This window comes from Engraulis encrasicolus, chromosome 9 (assembly GCF_034702125.1).
Source record: "Engraulis encrasicolus isolate BLACKSEA-1 chromosome 9, IST_EnEncr_1.0, whole genome shotgun sequence".
Classification (NCBI taxonomy): Eukaryota; Metazoa; Chordata; class Actinopteri; order Clupeiformes; family Engraulidae; genus Engraulis; species Engraulis encrasicolus.
The window spans coordinates 12,502,102-12,523,858 of NC_085865.1; the positions used below are offsets into that span (position 1 = coordinate 12,502,102).

Sequence of the window (21,757 nt, forward strand, 5' to 3'; positions counted from 1 at the left end):
GTATATGTATATGTATATCATGTATATATGTTTGTGTGTGTGTTAGTGTGTGTTCGGAGTGGTACCTGTCTGTCCTCTCGCTGCCCGCTGCGATAGCCTCTGGCTCCACCCCTCCCCTCCTCCTCCCCCCTCCCCCACACAAGCCACTATCCCTTCTCTCTTATCAACCCCCCCACCCCTCCTCCAGCGCCCCCTCACCGACTCCGCTCTCCTCTCCGCTGCACTCCCCCCACCTCACCCCTCACCACCCACGTGTGGCAGCAGTGCCAGTCTACGTTGTAAATGCCCGGCTCTGCCATGATCCCACAGGCCTACCTGGGACTAATGGAGTTGTTAGCGGCCCGCGGGAAATATGACGAGTTCTGTGTGCCCATGATTATGGTGCCCGCCACAGTCTCCAACAATGTTCCGGGCTCAGAGTTCAGCATTGGCGCAGACACCGCGCTGAACGCCATCACGGACGTAAGTCGTGGCTGGCTAGCAGGAGGGCTGTTGTCGTTTTTTCTCGCGGCGCGGCGAACGTGGCCGCCGTCGACCTCATCGACCTCTCGAGAGGGGGCGGGGCCACTGCTGCTACTACTGCTGAAGAATTACTACGCCACCGTCCCTCCTCTCTCTCTCTCTCTCTCTCTCTCTCTCTCTCTCTCTCTCTCTCTCTCTCTCTCTGTCTCTCTCTCTCTTCTCAGCTCCCCTCTTTACCAGTAGCCAGCCAATGAAAGATAGGCAACATAACCAAAGCAGTGCGCCAATCACCAGAGCAGTTGTAGGGCATGAGAAGTCCACTGCTGAAGTAACAATAACAGTATTAATTACAATGAATATTATTGTAACAATTTTAATTCACTTATACTGCACTTTTCGAGTAATGTTAACATTTTAAAACAGCCTGGAAATGTTTCACAGTTCACAATCTAAGCTGCAGTTGTCTAACACTTTCTCACATTCAGCAGAGTAAGATTTCTCTGGTCAATTCACTCACCCTAGTGTACTTGTCTTGGCAAATTTCACACAAAAATGTATAGTAAACAAAAGGCACCTCACTAGGTGACTTTCTTCAGAAAGACACTACCAGTGATGGTAACCCATAATGATAATTGAAAGCTAGCTACCATCCGACAAAAAAAACAAATACAGACTATTGGTTCACAATGACCTGACTGTCTGTGTTTGTTACAGTTTGTTGTTGGTAGTGCGCATCGTAAATCGTCAGTTACTCCGTTGTTCAGCACTTACGAAGAGCGTTCAAGAGCTTCAATGAATGCTAATAAGCTACTGTGGCTAGGCCTGGTAAAGTGTGTGATGGGAGCAACAGGTAAGTGTTGTGGTGATGACATGGATTAGGCATGCTGTGCTGTCGGCTGTTTCTGTGCCTGCCATGTTACTCAGCCAAATAACGCCCAACACCCCACTCCACCCGACCCGACCGACCCCTGTCTCCACTGTCATCCTCACCCACCACAACCACCATACCCGTCCTCATCCACCGTCAACCTTCATCCTCACACATGCTAACACACACCTTGAGATGCACTGCAGGTTTCAGTGAGCACATCTAGTTGATAGAGGCTGATTTTCGGCTCCATTCACCGCACTGCTAGCCCCCACTGAGCGGGGTTGTCATAATTGCACTACTAAACAGATAACTGTGTCAATGCAATAGTTCTTATAACAGTATTGGTATGAGATGCTTTCTAGGTCTGCATCAGAATAGAACATCTAACAGACTGCTAGCCTTTTTGCTAGCGCAATGACATTGAAACTAGTTCTCATGAACATTTCTCATGAACTACTCTCTACAGATTTAACCCTTCATTTGAGTTGTTTTTCTTTTGTGAAAGGTGCGCAAGAAATGCTACTATGAATTAATAAATGATACCAGAAGCAAAACGTTGAGGTGAGGTAGTAAAGACACTTGACGGTTCAATCAGGAAACATCCCGCTCAGATCAGGTCTGCAGGTCATGTCAGCATTTAGTTTTGTCAGAGGAGTTGAAGTATGGACATCCCACCTCACTGAGGCCAAGTGCAGGACAAAGGCGTATCTGACAATAGAGAGTGTAGAAGTCGGCACGTCTTGAATAAACCTTACAAACGGAGCTGCAGTCTGCAGCATTTCTTTTTCTCGGATTTGCCCAACACGCTGTGCCAGTGCTACTGTGATTGCTGCCAAGCAGTGTTGCCAGATGTGTCTGACCAAATCCCGCCCAAAAGGTTCTCAAAATGCCAAAATGTGCTAAATTCCGCCCAAATTCAACAAATTACATTGACTTCTATGGGCCCAAAACGGCTTAAAAAACCGCCAAATGGCCAATTTTTCCCATTTTTGCCCGCCGACGCTCATCCCAAGTAGCCCAATTGGGCGGGCACCCGCCCAATCTGGCAACACTGCTGCCAAGCTGCTGCCACCACCAGCACCAGTATGTTGCGCTCACTGCTCACAGTGACACCACAGTCACGCGCAGTTTGATTTTTAGGTCTTGTGTTTGTGGGAGTGCTTGTGTTTGTGCTTGTGTTTGTATGTATGCGTATGAATAGCTCTAAGGACGATATACCCACCATCCAAGCCCCAACACAACATTAGGTCTCTAGATTTTAGAGATAAGTGTGTGTGTGTGTGTGTGTGTGTGTGTGTGTGTGTGTGTGTGTGTGTGTGTGTGTGTGTGTGTGTGTGTGTGTGTGTGTGTGTGTGTGTGTGTGTGTGTGTGTGTGTGTGTGTGTGTGTGTGTGTGTGTGCGTGTGCGTGTGCGTGTGTGTGTGTGTGTGTGTGCGTGAGTATGTGCGTGCGTGTATGTGCGTGAGGAGAAATCTTGCATCAACCATCAACACATCCACCATCCAAGCCCCTCCACTCCTCCATCCCTGCCTGGCCCACCCCACCCAGGTCCCTAAAAGGTGACCCATCCCATCCCAAGCCCTTCTTCCATCTCCCCCTCCACACCCCTCCGACAAAGGAGCCATGAATCGCCATCAGCGGGTCGAGCGGCAGGAACGCCGGGTCCCCTCCGTTTCCACCAACACACACCACCACCACCCCCCTCTCCGTCCACAACCCTGAGACCACCCAGGCCGCTCTAACGGAACTATGCGTATGTTTTGTTTGCGTGTTGCGTGCGTCTGTTGGAACGTGTGTATGTGTATGTGTGTTTGTGTGTGTGTGTGTGTGTCTGTATCTGTGTATGCCTTGCTGATGTGCTCGGGGCTGAAGGCTATAGAGTGTTTGCTGCAGCTGTTTGATGCTCGTGCCAGGTTTGAGGAGTTTTGCATCCCCATGTGTATGCTGCCTGCCACCATTAGTAACAATGTGCCCGGCACCGACCTTAGTATCGGGGCCGACACGGCCCTCAATGCCATTGTGGAGGTAAGCGCATCTATAGGTCCTCACAGTCAATTATTTATTTCATAGGTTATTTATATATATATAACTGTTGACCATTTTTACAGTGTCACTGTCACAGTATATATAGCCGACTATCCATGGTCATAGTGGCATAACCCGTCTAACATTATGTTATGTCATAGGGCCTGCCCATCAGTTTCTATGAAGTTTAATTTAGTTTATTTGTTCTTAGTTTATAGTTTATCCGTTTCTATGTATTATTTAGTTCATTTGTTCTTAGTTTATAGTTGTGCATTTTTCTGTTTAGATAAGGCAATGTGATGCGATCTTTGTAAAATTATGTAATATGTGGTATTGCAGTATAAAAGGCTCTGCAACCTCGCCATAAATACACTACATATATATAGCATCATGTTCTTGCATTTTCCTACAAAAATGCATCATATAAATATATCACTAGCAGGATATCTGATATTATCAAAGAGGCTGTACCTCTGTACCTGCCAAAGTCTGTGAAGATTCTCATTCAAACCAGGTAGCCCTACTGTATTGTAACAGTGACACCTTAAAATAAAGTGTAATTGATTTTAATTAGGCTTGCAAGGAGAGTGATGAATTTGAAATGTTCTGTTGTTTTATAGTTGTCGTGTGTGCTTGGAGAATTTAAACCTTTCTTTCAGATTGTTCAATTTTTTTTTTATTACTGGCAGTGGTTTGTTGTGTATGCGTTGTCTTGATGTTGTCTAGTGGCATTTTTTATCAGAGGATTACCCAATGCTACCCTCATGTCTCATAGCCATCTGAAGACATAAAAAACCTTGAACCTTAAGTGAACCGTCACAATTTTGTAACATTGCACGTGAAGAAGCATATTTGTTTTGATATGTAATGTCTGTCACTGCAGAAGAGCAGTATATTCATTTATTCATTTGACATGCATGCACTGTAATAGTTGCTGCAAAAATCGTACCAAAAATCAGACATAGAACTTAAATTGTTTTCCTTTGCAGTGTGGCATTTATGTCCACAACATACATAAAAACATATTTAAGAAATGCAATGAAAGTCAAAAGGTCCATGCAGATTTGCTGTCTTTTCATTTTTTTATCAATTGACTTCTGCAAGAGCTTGTTTAAGACTCACACGATATAAGTTACAGTTTACTGTAAATCTTCTCCTTCTCTGGTAATAACACACAAAAGCATATTGTGCTGGATCGGTATCAGTGCGGATGAGCAAATAGACAAGGTCTCTCAGACAGCCTTGGTCTTGCCAGCTGCGACATAGCAGATAACCAAAGGAATAAAAAAAAGCCAGCGAGGGAGGGAGGGAGTGAGATGTCTGCTTGTTTTTGCAGCCGTCTCATTTCTTGTTCTTGCCTCCGCAGCTATTGTTAGCTCTCAGCTCCAGCTCTTGGCCGTGCAGGACACACAGGGAGCCAGTGTTGGGTAATCACTCTTATGAAACTCGGCAGCCAGCATTCCTCTGGAGTGCAGGCCAAGTTCAGGAGGCTAAAAAGCAGTGTGTGTGTGTGTGTGTGTGTGTGTGTGTGTGTGTGTGTGTGTGTGTGTGTGTGTGTGTGTGTGTGTGTGTGTGTGTGTGTGTGTGTGTGTGTGTGTCTGGCTGTCTGGCTGTCTGGCTGTCTGTCTGTCTGTCTGTCTGGCTCTTTATGTGTGTGTGTGTGTGGTCCGCTGTTACACACATGTAGACGTGCGACCGCATCAAGCAGTCGGCCAGCGGTACGAAGCGCCGCGTGTTCATCATCGAGACGATGGGTGGCTACTGTGGCTACCTGGCCAGCGTGGGCGGGCTGGCGGCCGGCGCCGACGCAGCCTACATCTACGAGGAGCCCTTCGACATCCGAGACCTACAGGTGACGATGCGAGACACACACACACACACACACACACACACACACACACACACACACACACACACACACACACACACAGCAGGCTGATTCACATGGTAGAGTTACTTTAGTATCCGAAGGAAATAAAGGTGTCTAACAGCCTACACACAACACACATTACCAGACAGATCCAGCCTACAAACATCTATAAGGAGCCCCTTCGACATCCGATACCTACAGGTGATCATGCACAGCAGGCTGATTCACATGTTAGAGTCAGAGATTCTTTAAGTATATAGAGATATGCCAACATAATAGGTTTCTATGGGCACCTAACATGGCCAGGTTCCGGTCTGCCTAAAGGGGCGTGTCATAATGCTCCTAGCATTGAATAGAAAAGTCCTTAGGTCTGCCTAGGTCTGCCTAAAGGGGGATTTCCCCCTCTCCCCCTTGCAATAATAGAACCCGGAAACAATGGGCCAATGGAACCTCTCTCTCTCTACTCTCTCTGGTAGAGTTACTTTAGTATCCGAAGGAAATAAAGGCGTCTAACAGTCTACACACAATACACATTGCCAGGCAGATCCAGCCTACAAACATCTATACGGAGCCCCTTCCACATCAGAGACCTTCACTTACACTTGGCTGCTTTAGATAGTATATTACAGGAGAGTATTTCTCGAAACTGTAGTTGCTAACGACGTTAAATACTTTCGTAATGCAATTTCCAATTGACAACTATCCAAGTTGCTAACTAGCTAACAGCTACGGTTTCGAGAAACGCACCCCAGTAGAGTTACTTCATTGATGCAGACGGAGGTGAAGGTGTCTCACAGCCTACACACATGGCACACATTTCAAGACATGTCAAACATATTGCACGCAGCTGAATACATATGCATACATGCAGTGCATACAGTTCATACATCTTGTTCTGCCCTCATTAAAGAGTTCCCCTTCTTCAACTAGACAGACAGATGACTCCCATCACACACTGGTCAGATTTGGTAGATTTATTCAAACTGACAGCGTGCAAAAAGGTGTAAAACTAAAATGAAGAAACAGAACAAAACACATAATCAGCACAAAATAATACAGAATATGCATTAAGTAAGATATCTAATACAGATCCCCAAAGATAAGGCCTACAATTAGCATAGGAAGCTACTACAGTGACTAGATGAACATCTGAAACCGCATGTCAAACATCCATAGCTCTACTTCGTTCAAATTACAAAAATATGCAGAAATATACTCAAAATATATTTACCCTAAACAATATCTTTCAAAAATACTTACAGACGATGCCTCAATAAGTGATTACAAAGAGGATGGCGTAAGATGATACAGCTGCTCACACCACCATGCCAAAACTGGTCTGCTTGAAACAATGGATTCACTTCCTATCAGAGTCACATGACTATCATTCATTTCAATATGACTGCCCAAATGATAAGCCCAACCCCCAATCAAGAACACCACCTAGTGGTAGGAGGAGAAAATAGCACATCAATTAAATGAAATAAACATGAAATAAACTCAGTCCAGCACACTCCCCGCCTGGTATCAGAAAGATGCCACCTAGAACAAAGGGGAGTAAGAAAAAGAGAACATTAATCAGTCTCTGGGGAGAGGAGTAAGACGACCTCTGAGACAGGTCGCAGGAAGGTCTTGGCTGACCCGTCCCTTGTAGTCTTGATCTCCACCTTCCTTACCCTCCCGTCCGCGCCGGGGAAGGTCTTGAGGATGACGCCCATAGGCCAGTCGTTTCTCTGCAACTGGTCGTTCTTCAGGAGGATGACATCCCCCTCTTTCAGATTGCGCTTCTCCTTTTCCCACTTCCTGCGTCTCTGCAAGGTAGGGAGGTACTCAGTCCTCCAGCGACACCAGAAGGTGTTGGCGAGGCTTTGGACCTGCCTCCACTGCTTTCCGTAGAGGTCCTTCTCGTCGAATTCACCCTTAGGAGGAGGAAGAGCACTGACCTTCTGTGTGAGAAGGGTCGCTGGTGTCAGGATGAATGGGGAGTCGGGGTCTGTGGACACAGGAACCAGTGGACGGGCGTTTAGGATAGCTGAGACTTCTGCCATGAATGTTGTCAGGACCTCGTGTTCGAGCTTTGCTGGGCTGACTTTCAACAGCATCGAGTCCAGGATACGCCTTGCGAGTCCAATTAGCCGCTCCCAGCTGCCCCCCATGTGCGAAGAGTGTGGTGGGTTAAAGATCCACTTACACCCGTTGTCACTGAGGTATCCTTGCACCTCCTTGTCACAGGTCTCAGAGTCCATCTGCAACTCCTTACAGGCCCCGACGAAGTTGGTGCCACAATCACTTCTGATTTGCTTCGCAGGCCCCCTGACTGAGAAGAACCGCCGTAGGGCATTGATGAAGCTTGATGAGTCCATGGACTCCAGTACTTCTATATGTACGGCTCTGGTGCTCATGCATGTAAAGAGCACAGCCCATCTTTTGCTGCTAGCGAGTCCTCCTCTGGTACGCCGTGCTGTGACCATCCATGGTCCGAAGACGTCCACACCCACGAACGAGAAGGGAGGATCTGCGCTGAGGCGGTCTGCAGGTAAGTCAGCCATCTTTTGAGTCTCCATCTTCTTGCGTAGTCTTCTGCATGTGACGCAGTGATGAAGGACGCTGCTGATGCGCCGTTTCCCACTGATGATCCATAGACCTGCCGCTCTCACAGCACCCTCAGTGAGGTGCCGCCCTTGGTGCTGGACCTGCTCATGATGATGGCGGATGAGCAAGGTTGTGACGTGGCTCTGCCCAGGTAAGATCACAGGACTGACTTCTTTTCCATCTAGGTTTGCCTTGGACAGGCGTCCTCCAATCCTGAGAATGCCAGCACTGTCAAGGTAAGGACACAGGCTGAGGAGTGGGCTTTGCTTAGGAATTGTTGCTCCTCCCCGGATGCATTCCAACGCCTCTGCAAAGGCATCTTGTTGGACAGCCCGAATAATAATGTTTCTTGCTTCCTCCAAGTCCTCTATGGGACAGGGTCCTTCATGGATGTGCCAACCCTTGCAGCTGTTCCTCTGCGTGAAGGAGTGGGCAACATGCACAAGCCTAGCAACTGCTCGATTGAGTGACCGCCAGCTGGAGAACTTCTCAAAACGTTTAGGGTGAAGTTTGTCACTGGTAACCCTGTTGAGATGACAAGTGATTTGTGGGCGGACGTCAGAGTCAGTGCAGGGGTCAACCAAGTCGAAAGAATTAGGTGCAGGTTCAGCTTCAGCTGATGTCAGCAGAAAAGGTGGCCCAGACAGCCATGAGGTGTGAGTTAGGCTGCCTGCTGGGACTGATCGTGAGCCGTGGTCAGCTGGGTTTTGGCCGGAGGGCACGTACTTCCATTGATTAGGGCTTGTTGACCTCCTGATGCGTTGCACCCTATTGCTCACATAGACGTAGAATCGTCTTGATTCATTGTGAATGTAGCCCAAGACCACTTTACTGTCAGAGTAGAAGGTCACAGCGTCAAAGATGGTGTCCATCTCATCCACAATGGCGTCTGCAATCTCCACAGCCAGGACCGCAGCACACAGCTCGAGCCTTGGAACTGTTGTTTCTGGACGTGGAGCTAGCTTTGCCTTGCCGAACATGAAGCCAACCTCCACACTGCCACTTGCATCGGTTGTTCTCACGTAGGCGACCGCGGCTATAGCAGTGGTGGAAGCGTCGCAGAATACACAGAGCTCCTTACTGTATGCTTGGCGGAGAGACATGGACGTGTACTGCCGCGGGATCTTGAGCTGTTCAAGCTCCTTCAGAGAGTCCCTCCATAACTTCCATTCTCTGTACTTTTCCTCAGGGAGAGGGGCATCCCAGTCGCATGACTCTGCGGTGAGCTCCCTCAGTATGGACCGTCCTTGAATGCTTACAGGGGCAGCGAAACCCAGTGGGTCGAACAGACTGTTTACAGTTGACAGGACCCCACGTCTTGTGTAAGGCTTCTCCGCATCAGCAACTTGGAAGGTGAAGACGTCTCCTGAAATGTCCCAGCTCACCCCTAAGCTTCTCTGCATGGGAGGGGGGTCTGTGCTGAGATCCAGATCTTTCATCCCCTTAGCCAGATCTTCAGGAGGGAAAGCTCTCATCACAGCCATCCTGTTTGACAAGATCTTGTGAAGCCGGAGGTTGGAGAGAGCCAGCATGTCTTGAGTGTTGTGAAGAAGAGTGATGGCTTCCTCTTCTGAAGGGACAGACAGAAGGCCATCGTCGACATAGAAATTCCTCTCAACGAACAGCCTGGCCTCCGTGCCGTACTCCCCCTCTCCCTCTTCAGCAGCTCTTCGGAGCCCGTACGTGGCCACGGATGGTGATGGGCTATTTCCGAAGACGTGTACACACATCCTGTACTCAACGACGTCGTCATCCAGGTCATTGTTGCGATGCCAGAGGAAGCGCAGAAAGTTCCGATGATTCTCACGTACGACAAAGCAATGGAACATCTGCTGGATGTCAGTTGTAACTGCTACTGGCTCCCTCCTAAACCGCAGCAGTACCCCGAGCAAACTGTTGTTCATGTTTGGGCCCGTGAGGAGGACATCATTGAGGGACACCCCTTGGTGTTGCGCGCTGGAGTCGAATACCACCCTCACCTGTCCAGGCTTCTGAGGGTGATATACCCCGAAGAACGGTAGATACCAGCACTCCTCATCTGGTGGTAAGGGTGGTGCCACTTCAGCATGTCCATTGTCGAAGAGCTTGCTCATGAACACAGTGAAATGCTCTTTCCTCTCAGGGTGTTTCCTGAGTGTCTTGGTGACTGTAGTGAGACGGGTCCTTGCCTGCTCACGGTTGTTTGGTAGGCGCTGGCGTGGGCTGCGGAAGGGGAGTGGAGCCTGCCAGCTGTTGTCATCACCCTGTGTCAGTTCCTTCTCCATGATCCTCAGGAAGGCAAGATCCTCCATCGAAGGTGCTGTCTTGTCGTCGTCCTTCGTGTGGCAGAAGATGGACTCCCCCATGAGTCGCGTTTTGTCACTCGGCAAGGACGGTTGTTCTGAGACTGAAGGATTCTGGAACTGGCGAGGGTGGTTGAGCTTCTCTTTGATTTCAATCTTGTTGAGACAGGGACACAGAACGCTGGGACGTCCATTCTCAAGAATGTAGGTTGTGTAGGTGTTCACAGGCGAGGGTATGTGTGCGCCGTTGATACACACATCCCCTACCACCACCCAGCCGAGGGCTAGTCGCTGGGCGAAGGGAGCATGTGGGGGGCCGTTGCGCTGCTCAAGGACCTTGTGCGCCTGAATAATGTCTCTTCCTAAAAGAAGTAAGATATCTGCCTTAGGGTCAAGGGGAGGTATCTTGGAGGCAAGTGACTTCAGGTGCGGATGGTACTTCACAGCAGCTGGCGTGGGAATCTCTGCCCGATTGTCAGGGAGTTGGTCACACTCGACGAGTGTAGGCAGAGCTAGAGTGGTCTTTTCATCAGCCGATTGCACAATGAACCCCTTAGCCCTGCGGCCTGCAGCCGCTGACACACCTGCACAGGTTTTGAGTGTGTAGGGAGAGGTGTTGTCGGCTACATTGAACATCTCGAAGAACGATGACCTGGCTAGTGACCTATTACTCTGGTCATCTAGGATTGCGTATGCACTTGTCTTCTTCGCAGGTTGGTCTTTGGGATATATGTAGACCAGACAGATTTTGGCACAGGACTTGGTAGCCGCGCTGTCCCCACAGACCTCTGTGCAGATTGAGGTAGCAACCGAAGCAGGAGTAGATTCCTCTCCCTCCCCGCCATGCTCTACAGAGGGGGCGCTAGCTGGCTTTGTTGACCATGGTGCAGGGCCGGCATGAAGGGCTGCAATGTGCTTGTCGCTGTTGCATTCAGAGCACTGGATAATGGCCTTGCAGTCCTTAGCTTGGTGGGAGGTTGAGGAACAACAGCGGAAGCATATGCCATTCTCCTTGAGGAAGGCCTTACGTTCATCCAGCAGTTTTGCTCTAAAGGCTCTACACTTTGGTAGGGGGTGTGGCTTTTTATGTATGGGACACTCTTTCTTTAGATTGTCTGAACCCTTGGTCTCATCCCCCTTGGCAGGATTGTCTACCTCTGTTTTATGCACAGCTATTGGGATTTTAGCTGATTTTGATGAGAATTTCTCCCCTTTAGGTGGCATGTTGCTGGGAGTTGCAGAAGCAAAACTCGGGTCATTCCTCATCTTCGCTTCAGCATGAATGAAGTCGGCAAATACGGAGAAGGGTGGGAAGACAGTGTGGTGTTTTTCTTTGTACTTCGTACCATGCACCATCCACTTCTCCTGCAGGTTGAAGGGCAATTTCTCCAGGATCGGGTTAATGCCTCGCGCCGTGTCCAGGTAACCCAGACCAGGTAGGTATCCATCCTTGGCTGCCTCAATTTCCAGGAGGAGGTCACCTAGCTCCCGCAGCCGCTTAGGTTCTCTATTGGTGAACTTGGGGAAGCGTTCAAGCTTACCAAAGAGAGATGCCTCCATGGCCTCTGGTGATCCGTACACTTCCTCTAATCTTTGCCAGACCATGCTGAGGGCCTCGCCAGGGTAGTTGATGCGAGCAGATCTCACTCTCCTTGCGTGCTCAGCAGACTCAGGTCCTAGCCACTTAGCTAGCAGGTCGAGCTCCTCGCTAGGTTTCAGACCCAGGTCTTCGGTTGCATTAGAGAAGGCGGACCTCCAGGCCCAGTAGTTTTCGGGTTTGTCGTCGAACTTTGTTAGTCCGGCTGTAAGTAGCTCACGACGAGCAAGGAACCTTCCGAGGACTGATGCATTTGAACTGTATCCCCCTACCTGTGGGATGTTGTCATGCACTGTATTGTCTCTGGGTGTCCGTGGCGTCCTTGGCTCGGATGCGGGACGTGGTGCACTAGATGCACCCTCTTTTTTCACTGTGAATTGCAGCGGCTGTCGCGTTGTATTAGTAGCCGTTGCAGTAGATGTTGTGGCTTTCGCAGGCAAACGCTGCCTTTCACGTTGACTAGGTGGCTCATTATGTTGATGAGCATCATCAGGCGAGTTGGGGTGAACAGCTGCTGAAGGAGTGAAATCGGCCATTTTATCCTGTTCCGAATCATCTGTTGGCCCCTTAGCTTTCACATAGTCATACTGTTCTTGAACATATTTCTCTGTTCTCTCAACTGAATGATATGATGAGCCTTGGTCAGTGTCATGAGCTCCAGTGAGCTCCCCCATGAATGCCGAATCAACTGCAGCTTCCAATACATTAGCTTCAGCATCAGCGGCCTCAGCTTCTTTCTCTTGCTCTAAGGCCTCCAATGTGGCTTCGAGACGTGTCTTCTCTACTTTAAGATCAATCTCCTTCTGTGCATAAGTTGCTCTGGTACGTGCAGCTTCAGCCCTAGCTCGTGCCCCAACTGCGGCTAAGCTAGCTGCTGATCTAGCAGAGCGCTTTGATGATTTAGAGTTTTTAGATGAATGTGAACACTCTGACCTTGTTTCGTAATTCTTTTCTTCAGTTGTCGACATCTTGAAACCGGTAGATGTAGAGCAGACTGGATATCTTACTCACTGCGGTAGCAATCACTGTTGGGTCCGTCTTTTTACTGTTCTGCCCTCATTAAAGAGTTCCCCTTCTTCAACTAGACAGACAGATGACTCCCATCACACACTGGTCAGATTTGGTAGATTTATTCAAACTGACAGCGTGCAAAAAGGTGTAAAACTAAAATGAAGAAACAGAACAAAACACATAATCAGCACAAAATAATACAGAATATGCATTAAGTAAGATATCTAATACAGATCCCCAAAGATAAGGCCTACAATTAGCATAGGAAGCTACTACAGTGACTAGATGAACATCTGAAACCGCATGTCAAACATCCATAGCTCTACTTCGTTCAAATTACAAAAATATACAGAAATATACTCAAAATATATTTATCCTAGACAATATCTTTCAAAAATACTTACAGACGATGCCTCAATAAGTGATTACAAAGAGGATGGCGTAAGATGTTACAGCTGCTCACACCACCATGCCAAAACTGGTCTGCTTGAAACAATGGATTCACTTCCTATCAGAGTCACATGACTATCATTCATTTCAATATGACTGCCCAAATGATAAGCCCAACCCCCAATCAAGAACACCACCTAGTGGTAGGAGGAGAAAATAGCACATCAATTAAATTAAATAAACATGAAATAAACTCAGTCCAGCATACATCTACAAAGAGCTCTTCGAAATCAGAGACCTGCAGGTGACTTACTCTGGGTTGCTTCAGATGTCGCATCACATCTCTCTCTCTCTCTCTCTCTCTCTCTCTCTCTCTCTCTCTCTCTCTCACTCTCACTCTCACTCTCACTCTCTCTCTCTCTCTCTCTCTCTCTCTCTCTCTCTCTCTCTCTCTCTCTCTCTCTCTCTCTGTCACACACACACACACACACACACACACACACAGGTGAAGGATGCTGTTTCTTTTTATGTCACAGACATGCAGATACTTGCAAGTGATTCAGATGGCTGTTACACATGTCACATCAAATCTGTTTCTCTCTGACACACACATAGGCTCAACCTCTGTGACATCCAGGTGCAGCACAATGTCTGCACAAAATGCCAACCCATATCTGTCTCTTTTTATATGTCATATGCTCACACAGTTAGACACAAATACAAACTGTACAAACTGTATTATAGAGACACACACACTCACTCACTCACTCACGCACGCATGCACGCACGCACGCAGGCACACACACACACACACACACACACACACACACACACACACACACACACACACACACACACACACACACACACACACACACACACACACACACAGTCACAATGTACATGTACAGGTATATGGCATTTTGTGAATCTATCCTATGGTAAAACAAATGTATGAAGTAACAAAATACAAAAACTTTAATTATTTAGTTAGTGTAATTGAACACCATGTACACAACAACACGTTTGTAAGGGCGCCCTCTGTTGGACATGTTTTTAATGGAACAATGTTTGTGTTACTACAGTCTAATGTGGAGCACTTGACTGACAAAATGAAGACCAGTATTCAGAGAGGACTCGTGTTGAGGTGATGTATTTCATTTCATTATTTAAAGTTCTATCCACAACAATAGTAAATGCAACCACAATGTCAAACTGCATATGCATATCTTCATACTGTGTATGTTGATACCTGTATGTATGTGTGACAATTTAAAGACAAGGTGATCACCATGTCTCACACATCAAAACCAAACAGAATGTCACGTAAATCCAAATATCCCTGAAGTTTTTATCATTGGTGACATTGCTCTGAAGTGCTCTCCACATTATATCATTCAGACAGCCCTGTCACTCTGGTAACAGTTGTTAAAGTTAATTTGAAGTGACGGTTATCATTCTTGGTGTGAAAATCACATCTTTCCAGTGACGATATCTCACAACCAAAGGGCAATGATGATTTGTGATGATTGCCTTTGTGGTTGTACGGGAATGAAGAATTTGTCCGTACGGTTATTCTCGGCGTGTGAACAGCCCTTAAACCACACATTTCAAGTGGTGATATGTCACAGCTAGAGACCATTCAGTGTTTGTGATGAATGTGTTTGCGGTTTGTGCAGGAATGAGAACAGCAATGACAACTACACCACAGACTTTATCTACCAGCTCTACTCAGAGGAGGGCCGGGGAGTCTTCGACTGCCGGAAGAACGTGCTCGGCCACATGCAACAGGTTGGAAACACACGCCCTCACATACACTCATACACACACACACACACACACATACACACGCATGCGCACACGCGTGCGCGCGCACACACACACACACACACACACACACACACACACACACACACACACACACACACACACACAATTTTTCTACCCATCCCTACGGGGCCCTCCTATTGTAACCCATTCATATTAGCTGTAACCATAATTAAACAATTGTCCAGACCAAATCAATCCCCTGTGAAATGTTTTTCTGGAGCTGTTGGTTTCACCAGTAACAGCACGATTACCAAGAAAAGTAGACCCCCGTAATTTGGGCCCAGCAAGTACCCCATTGCTTATTTCTCTCTCTCTCTCTCTCTCTCTCTCTCTCTCTCTCTCGCCCTCTCTCTCTCTCTCTCTCGCCCTCTCTCTCTCTCTCTCTCTCTCTCTCGCGCGCTCTCGCTCTCTCTCTCTCTCTCTCTCTCTCTCTCTCTCTCTCTCTCTCTCTCTCTCTCTCTCTCTCTCTCTCTCTCTCTCTCTCTCTTTCTCTCTCTCTCCCTCTTCACACTTTTAATAAACACGACTGTGTGTTTGTTCTGGTGAAATCTGCATAGTGAAATTATTGTTTGTCTCGAGCTTGAATTTCAAATAGTTTCTTACCATTTGATGTCCCTGCACCTGAAACAATCTTAATGAACCAATCCAAAGGTATTCTGTCAGCCGTGATAAAATATTTGCAGGAAGTCAACCTACCTCCTCAAGTGTCTAATCTCCAGAGCGTAATGAGAACAAAGAGCTTTGTCCACGTCCTTGACATTCACCACCACAGTGTAATTGCACAGGCCCTTGTCTGCCATTGTAGCGCAGGAGAGACGGTCATGCCTAAGTGACGCCGATAAAACTGTCTATACTAGCTAACAAGGACACTCTTAACAGAGACTCCATTCTCAAGACTGGGGGCCGGGACCCTTTGTAGGGTTGCCGAGGTACTGAAGGGGTGTCGCAGACAAAAGGGACATTGGTCGAAAATGGGAAATCCACAGGCTAACGACTAACAGCTAACATAATTACCTATGCAATTTTTTTGTCCATTAATATTGCTAGATTTTCCATTAATAGTTTGTCCGCTCATATTGCTAGAAAGTCCAAAAAGGGGGTGCCTACTGAAAAAGTTTGGAAACCACTGCTCTAGTCTAACCCCCCCCCAAATTCTCCCTGTACCCCTGTGTTCCTCAAAGGGAGGTGCGCCGTCTCCGTTCGACCGCAACTTCGGGACCAAGATAGCGGCCAAGGCCATGCAGTGGATTACCAAGAAGCTGGGGGAGACCTACAGACAAGGTAACAATGGGCCTCTCTCTACTGCACACGGCTGAGAGTGATAGGGAGAAGTAGCCATTCACACATTGCAGGCTTTCCTGCAAGAAAATATGGTAACACTTTATTTTAGGGATACATCTATAAGCACAAATACATACAATGTTAATGCCTGCATAAGTAACTTGTAAGGCATGTACTAAGCAAACGCTAAGGCCTACTAGGTCCTTACTAAGGTTAAATTGGTAATAAATCCCTTATTGTGCATGAACAAGACATTTGCGACTACATGCCTAACAAATGTTTGATTTTGCTTTATACATGCCTTACAAGTTACTTATACAGGCACATTGTATGTATTAGTGCTAATAGATGTATCCCTAAAATAAAGTGTTACCGAAAATATTACAAACGTAGTACTACTGTAGAAAGGATTCATGCATGGTGCCGAATTGCAGACTATTTAGTGCTCCTGATCAAAGAAATAAGTCTACAACTTTACACAATCAGAAATATTACATTTTTTTGGGCAGGGGATTTATATTTTTCCCTCTCTCTCGGTCTTTGTGGCCAATATGAAAAGTGTCTATTTATCAGTTTGAATTAGGTGTGTGTATGTGCATGCATGCATAGGTATATCAGTGTGTGTGTGTGTGTGTTTGTGTGTGTTTGTGTGTGTTTGTGTGTTTTTGTGTGTGTTTGTGTGTTTTTGTGTGTGTTTGTGTATGTGTATATCTGTCTTTGACTATAGGAGACTGTAGCTATACTTGCAGAACAAATATGTTCTATGTTGTAACTAATCATGTAAGTGTACAGTGTGAATGTAATTGTTAAATAAGTACTTTTTGTGTCTCTGCTTTTGTATTTATATGCTATTCTTTTGGATGACAGATGAAGGTAACGCATTTCTGCTTTCTTGGGTTTGTAGACATCTAGCTCAAAGGCATCACCCAGCGTGAAAGTAACTGCAGTACATAGTTGCTGTTGCAGTTGAAACCCTATCCAGACACATTTGAAGTATTACAGCTGAAGTCATTGATTATGTTTCTAATGAGCATTATTTTATTGATCAGTTGAGTAATTAAATTACCATTTCTGAACGAGCTGAGCACACAAACCCACCAGACGGGTAAATCAGCTGGTTAGAGTAAACTGAGGAGTGCTGATGATACAGTATAAAACAATACTTAAAGTCTTGAATCATTTCATAGCCTATTGCTCATATTGGCCATGTTGAGTAGTCATTTCAGCGTTTAATATAAGCACAGTCCAGTCCAGAGTTTAGCCCGACAAAACAAATTGAACTGGATTGGAATACAAAAACTGCAGTTATTTTTATGTGGCTTACTTATACTCTAGTTGCTGAGGGGCTCTTCGTTTTCATAGCAAGGCTCTAAGGAGGGTTTTCTCACTCCATCATTAACTGTGTTTCACCACTTATTCATCATGCACACGACATCATTATCCATCAAATGTTTTGAAATGACACATTTTCTTACTGATATGTATTGACTACACAAGTAGGTATTTTGTTTATGAAGCACCACCCTTAATCATAGTTTGTCACCGACCACAGTGTCATCTGAATCCCAAATATGTGTGTGTCTATGTATGTATGTGTGTGTGTTTAATGTTCCCTTTGTGCAGGGAGAGTGTTTGCCAACACGGAGGACTCGGTTTGTTTACTGGGCATGCGCCGACGCGCTCTCGTCTTCCAGCCCGTGGTGCAGCTCAAGGACGAGACGGACTTCATGTAAGATGCCAGACATTCTCTCTCTCTCTGTCTCTCTGTCTCTCTCTCTCTCTCTCTCTCTCTCTCTCTCTCCCTCGTGCGCTCTCTCTCACTCACTCTCTCTCTCTCTCTCTCTCTCTCTCTCTCTCTCTCTCTCAGACACACACACACACACACACACACACACACACACACACACACACACACACACACACACACACACACACACACACACACACACACCCCCCAGAGTAACATACTGTAAACAGCATGCTTGCGCAATGCGCACCCACACATACAACACCTCTTACCAACAAAACCACATCTTTTCATCATCAACCACATCTTGCCATATCTCCCATATGACACATTCACAGGCTATAAAATGCGTTATTTGCAATGTTATATGTTATTTGCAATGTTATTAAGCTTCAATACTGCAGGGCCTTGTTTCCTAAGAATCCATGCCTGTGGCTAGTTTGACTTGACCACTCTCTTGCTGCAGGTGCACATATAATATGAAATATGCCTGGAATATTCAAGGAATGTTCTAGATAGTTTCATTTTCCACAACCTCAGTCTGCTGCAAATAAATCATTTATTGTCTCACAACAGTATTTTATCTAGATAGCACTTTCTTTGTCACTGAAAAGCTGCTTAAAGTGTGGGTTCATTGGCGCATAAGTTCTTCACTCATTTCAAACAACATTCAGGAGGAACACATCTTGGAGGTGTTTAGTAACTTTAAAAGCTGGTAAATTAAGTCAAAATAACATAATCTCCAAGTAAGTCAGTCTGGATTTGCCAGTTGATTGGACAACACGCTCCGCTCCCCTTAGCTGGAAGTAAAATAAAGACATCTAAAATGGGAAAGTAGATTTGGGAAGCCATTTTACAGAAACACAGCCAAGTCAATCTTCCACTCTATTTGCCTGAATTTCAAATTGGGCAAAAGTCATTTCACAGTAAAAACAAGTGAAATATAGGGAAACTGTCAATTATTAAAATGTGTGACATGCACCTTATTGGTGTGCGCTATACTGCAATTTGCTCTTCCACAGTTTGCATTTCCACAGCTCCATTTTTCTGCCCCACGACAAACCGATTTGCCAGACAAATACACTCCTCAGAGTCAGAAATATGTGCACACACCAGTTCCACAGTTCTGACTGCATTTCAGAGCACTTTTGAATTCTACAATTCCGCAGCCCCTCTCACACTAGCGGCACATAGTATGTAGGAAACGTACCTGTAGCATAGTAACCTATTGCTTCAGAAATGGATTTTATTGAGTGTATCCAACAACCCAGACGGCCGTGACAGAGTTTGCCGCTGGTGTGCAAGGATTTATTGAAAGCAATGGAATCAAATAATGGCAGCGCCATGTCAGAACCGGTGTGCTTAAGGCAGAGAGGAGGTAGAGCAGAGAAGTGACACAGACCAACTGCTCCACAGCTGTAGAACACTGCTCTTACAACTCTCTCTCCCTCTCTCCCTCTCTTTCTCTCACTCTCACTCTCTCTCCCTCTCCCTCTCTCTCTCCCTCTCTCTTTCTCTCACTCTCTCTCTCTCTTTCTTTTCTCCTTCCCTCTCCTCTCTCTCTCTCTTGCTTTACTTAACTCTGTCTCTGTCTTCCTGTCTCTCTCTCTCTCTCTCTCTCTCTCTCTCTCTCTCTCTCTCTCTCTCTCTCTCTCTCTCTCTCTCTCTCTCTCTCTCTCTCCCCCTCTCTCATTGCATTGCATTGCTTTACTTAACTCTGTCTCTATCTTTCTGTCTTCCTGTCTCTCTCTCTCTCTCTCTCTCTCTCTCTCTCTCTCTCTCTCTCTCTCTCTCTCTCTCTCTCTCTCTCTCTCCGTCTCCAGTCACCGCATCCCCAAGGAGCAGTGGTGGCTGAAGCTGCGTCCCCTGATGAAGATCTTGGCGAAGTACAAGACCAGTTTCGACGTCTCCGACTCGGGCCAGCTGGAGCATGTGCTGCGCAAGCGGCCCAAAGACCTGGACGCCTCCACTATCTAAGAGCCCCCCCAACCCCCTCGCAGAGGTCAGAGGTCATGGGGCCAGAGGGCAGATGGAGGAAGGGCAGAGAAGGCAAAGGCGTCTGTGCCGAGACATGCAGACAACGTGTTCGATCTTTAGTGTAACCGTAACCCAACACTTTTACGTCATTTCGTCACGTTGTTAAACGTCGTCACCCCCCCACCACCTTCTTCTTTTTATTTTGTTCTCATTGACGTTAAACGTAGGTGAAGAAAAAAAACCAATATGCCAATGGCCAGTCCAGTTGAAGTTGTAACTCCTCCTTTTCGCGCGCTTTTTTCGTTGTCTTCTTCTCACCCCTACTGCTACTGTGGAGGATTGACACATGCATAGTAGTTACATGAAATGTCAAATCCCATAAAAAGCTGCACTTTCTCCCGTGACAATAGATATAATGAAGGTAGTGTTCCCTCCACCTGTCCCCCCGTGTGTGATGAAGACCACCATATTTAACTGTTGTTGTGAGGCCGAATCCCATGCTCTCCCATAACAGAAGCACAGTGTGATGTGTGAAAGTGTTTTCCATCATCCATAAAAAAGGATACATATAGTATGTTGCCATTTGTTTGCTTGAATAATAAATCATGTGCACATAACTGAAGAATTTGTGTTGTTGTCGTCATTGAAACAATCAAACCAAAAATCAGTGCTCCAGTGGCTGTGTTCTGACTACAGTAGATGATCAACCTGGGTCTTTAATTTGAAGTCATGAAAATACATGCACACATGAAATACTCTGAGCACATTTAGCTTGTAAAACGCTGTTCTAATTGTACCAGCCCTATAATTACTGTAATAGTAAAATTACGTCTATTATTGTACAAATGTTCTTTAAGAAAAACCACACCAAGATTATGTAATGCAAAGCAATATCAGTTTAATATTCAGTTCTTGACCCCTCCCATGGGCCAAAACAGATTAAACGCAAAATATTATGCTTCAGAGAACAACATTTTTTGGACTGACAAGGACCTCGCTGAACTGCGATGCCACATGTGGAAATACAATTTCATAATCACGTCTGCAGAGGGCAGCATAGCACTGTCAGGGCTTACTGTAGCTGTCTCGTGGTGTTGTGACTGTAACCATCCCATAGAGACAAGTGTCAAAATGGCTTCACCTGATTATTCTTACATTTATTATAAATCTTGATAAAAAAAACAGAATTTGTCTGTGTGAATGTGTGTGGTGGTGGTGGTGGTGTTGGGCGTGGGGGTGGGGTGGCTGATAGTGGGTGAGTGTTGTAGGATGTGTAAAGTTCTAATTATAAAGGTGTATTCTGTCATTGTGAAAGGGGATTTCAATTTCCCAGGGGTCTGGTAAAAGAAGTTAGGTGTGTGTGTGTGTGTGTGTGTGTGTGTGTGTGTGTGTGTGTGTGTGTGTGTGTGTGTGTGTGTGTGTGTGTGTGTGTGTAATTGGAGTGCTATTTCACACCTAAATGGATTTACTTAACAATCCTTCCTGAGTCATGAGCAGTGTGGTTTCTGCTTTCGGTGTGTGAATGCTTGTCTACATGACTATGGGTTTGTGTGTGTGTGTGTGTGTGTGTGTAGGGGGAGTTTCAGCTTTCTGTGTCTGCATGTGTGTGTGCTCCCACATGTGTGTGACTGCGTGTGTGCATGGTCCACTGCAGCCAGGGTGAGTGTGTATGTAGCCTACTTTGTCTTCGTGAATGTGTTATATGTATGTCAGTATGTCTGTATATTTGTGTGTGTGTGTATGTATGTACTCTATGTATATGCTCAGTGTGTGTCTGCGTGCGTGCGTGCATGTGTGCGTGCGTGCGTAGACGGTGCAGTGGT

General features: G+C 46.3%; 1 protein-coding gene across 4 annotated transcripts in view; it reads left to right on the forward strand.

Annotated features, from left to right (window-relative positions):
- Positions 1–20,551, forward strand: part of pfkpa (phosphofructokinase, platelet a) — a 47,140-nt gene extending 26,589 nt beyond the window's left edge. For 2 of the 4 annotated variants that reach the window (XM_063206525.1, XM_063206523.1), the window contains exons 16-22: positions 310–462; positions 5,045–5,209; positions 14,185–14,246; positions 14,779–14,890; positions 16,111–16,210; positions 17,834–17,939; positions 19,781–20,551. In XM_063206525.1, the coding sequence (XP_063062595.1) occupies positions 310–462; positions 5,045–5,209; positions 14,185–14,246; positions 14,779–14,890; positions 16,111–16,210; positions 17,834–17,939; positions 19,781–19,934 (852 nt within the window). In that variant the 3' untranslated portion in view covers positions 19,935–20,551. Of the gene's footprint in view, positions 1–309; positions 463–3,204; positions 3,358–5,044; positions 5,210–14,184; positions 14,247–14,778; positions 14,891–16,110; positions 16,211–17,833; positions 17,940–19,780 lie in introns of all 4 variants that reach the window. The other 2 variants (XM_063206526.1, XM_063206524.1) reach the window with 1 other exon arrangement.
- The last annotated feature ends 1,206 nt before the right edge of the window (positions 20,552–21,757 follow it).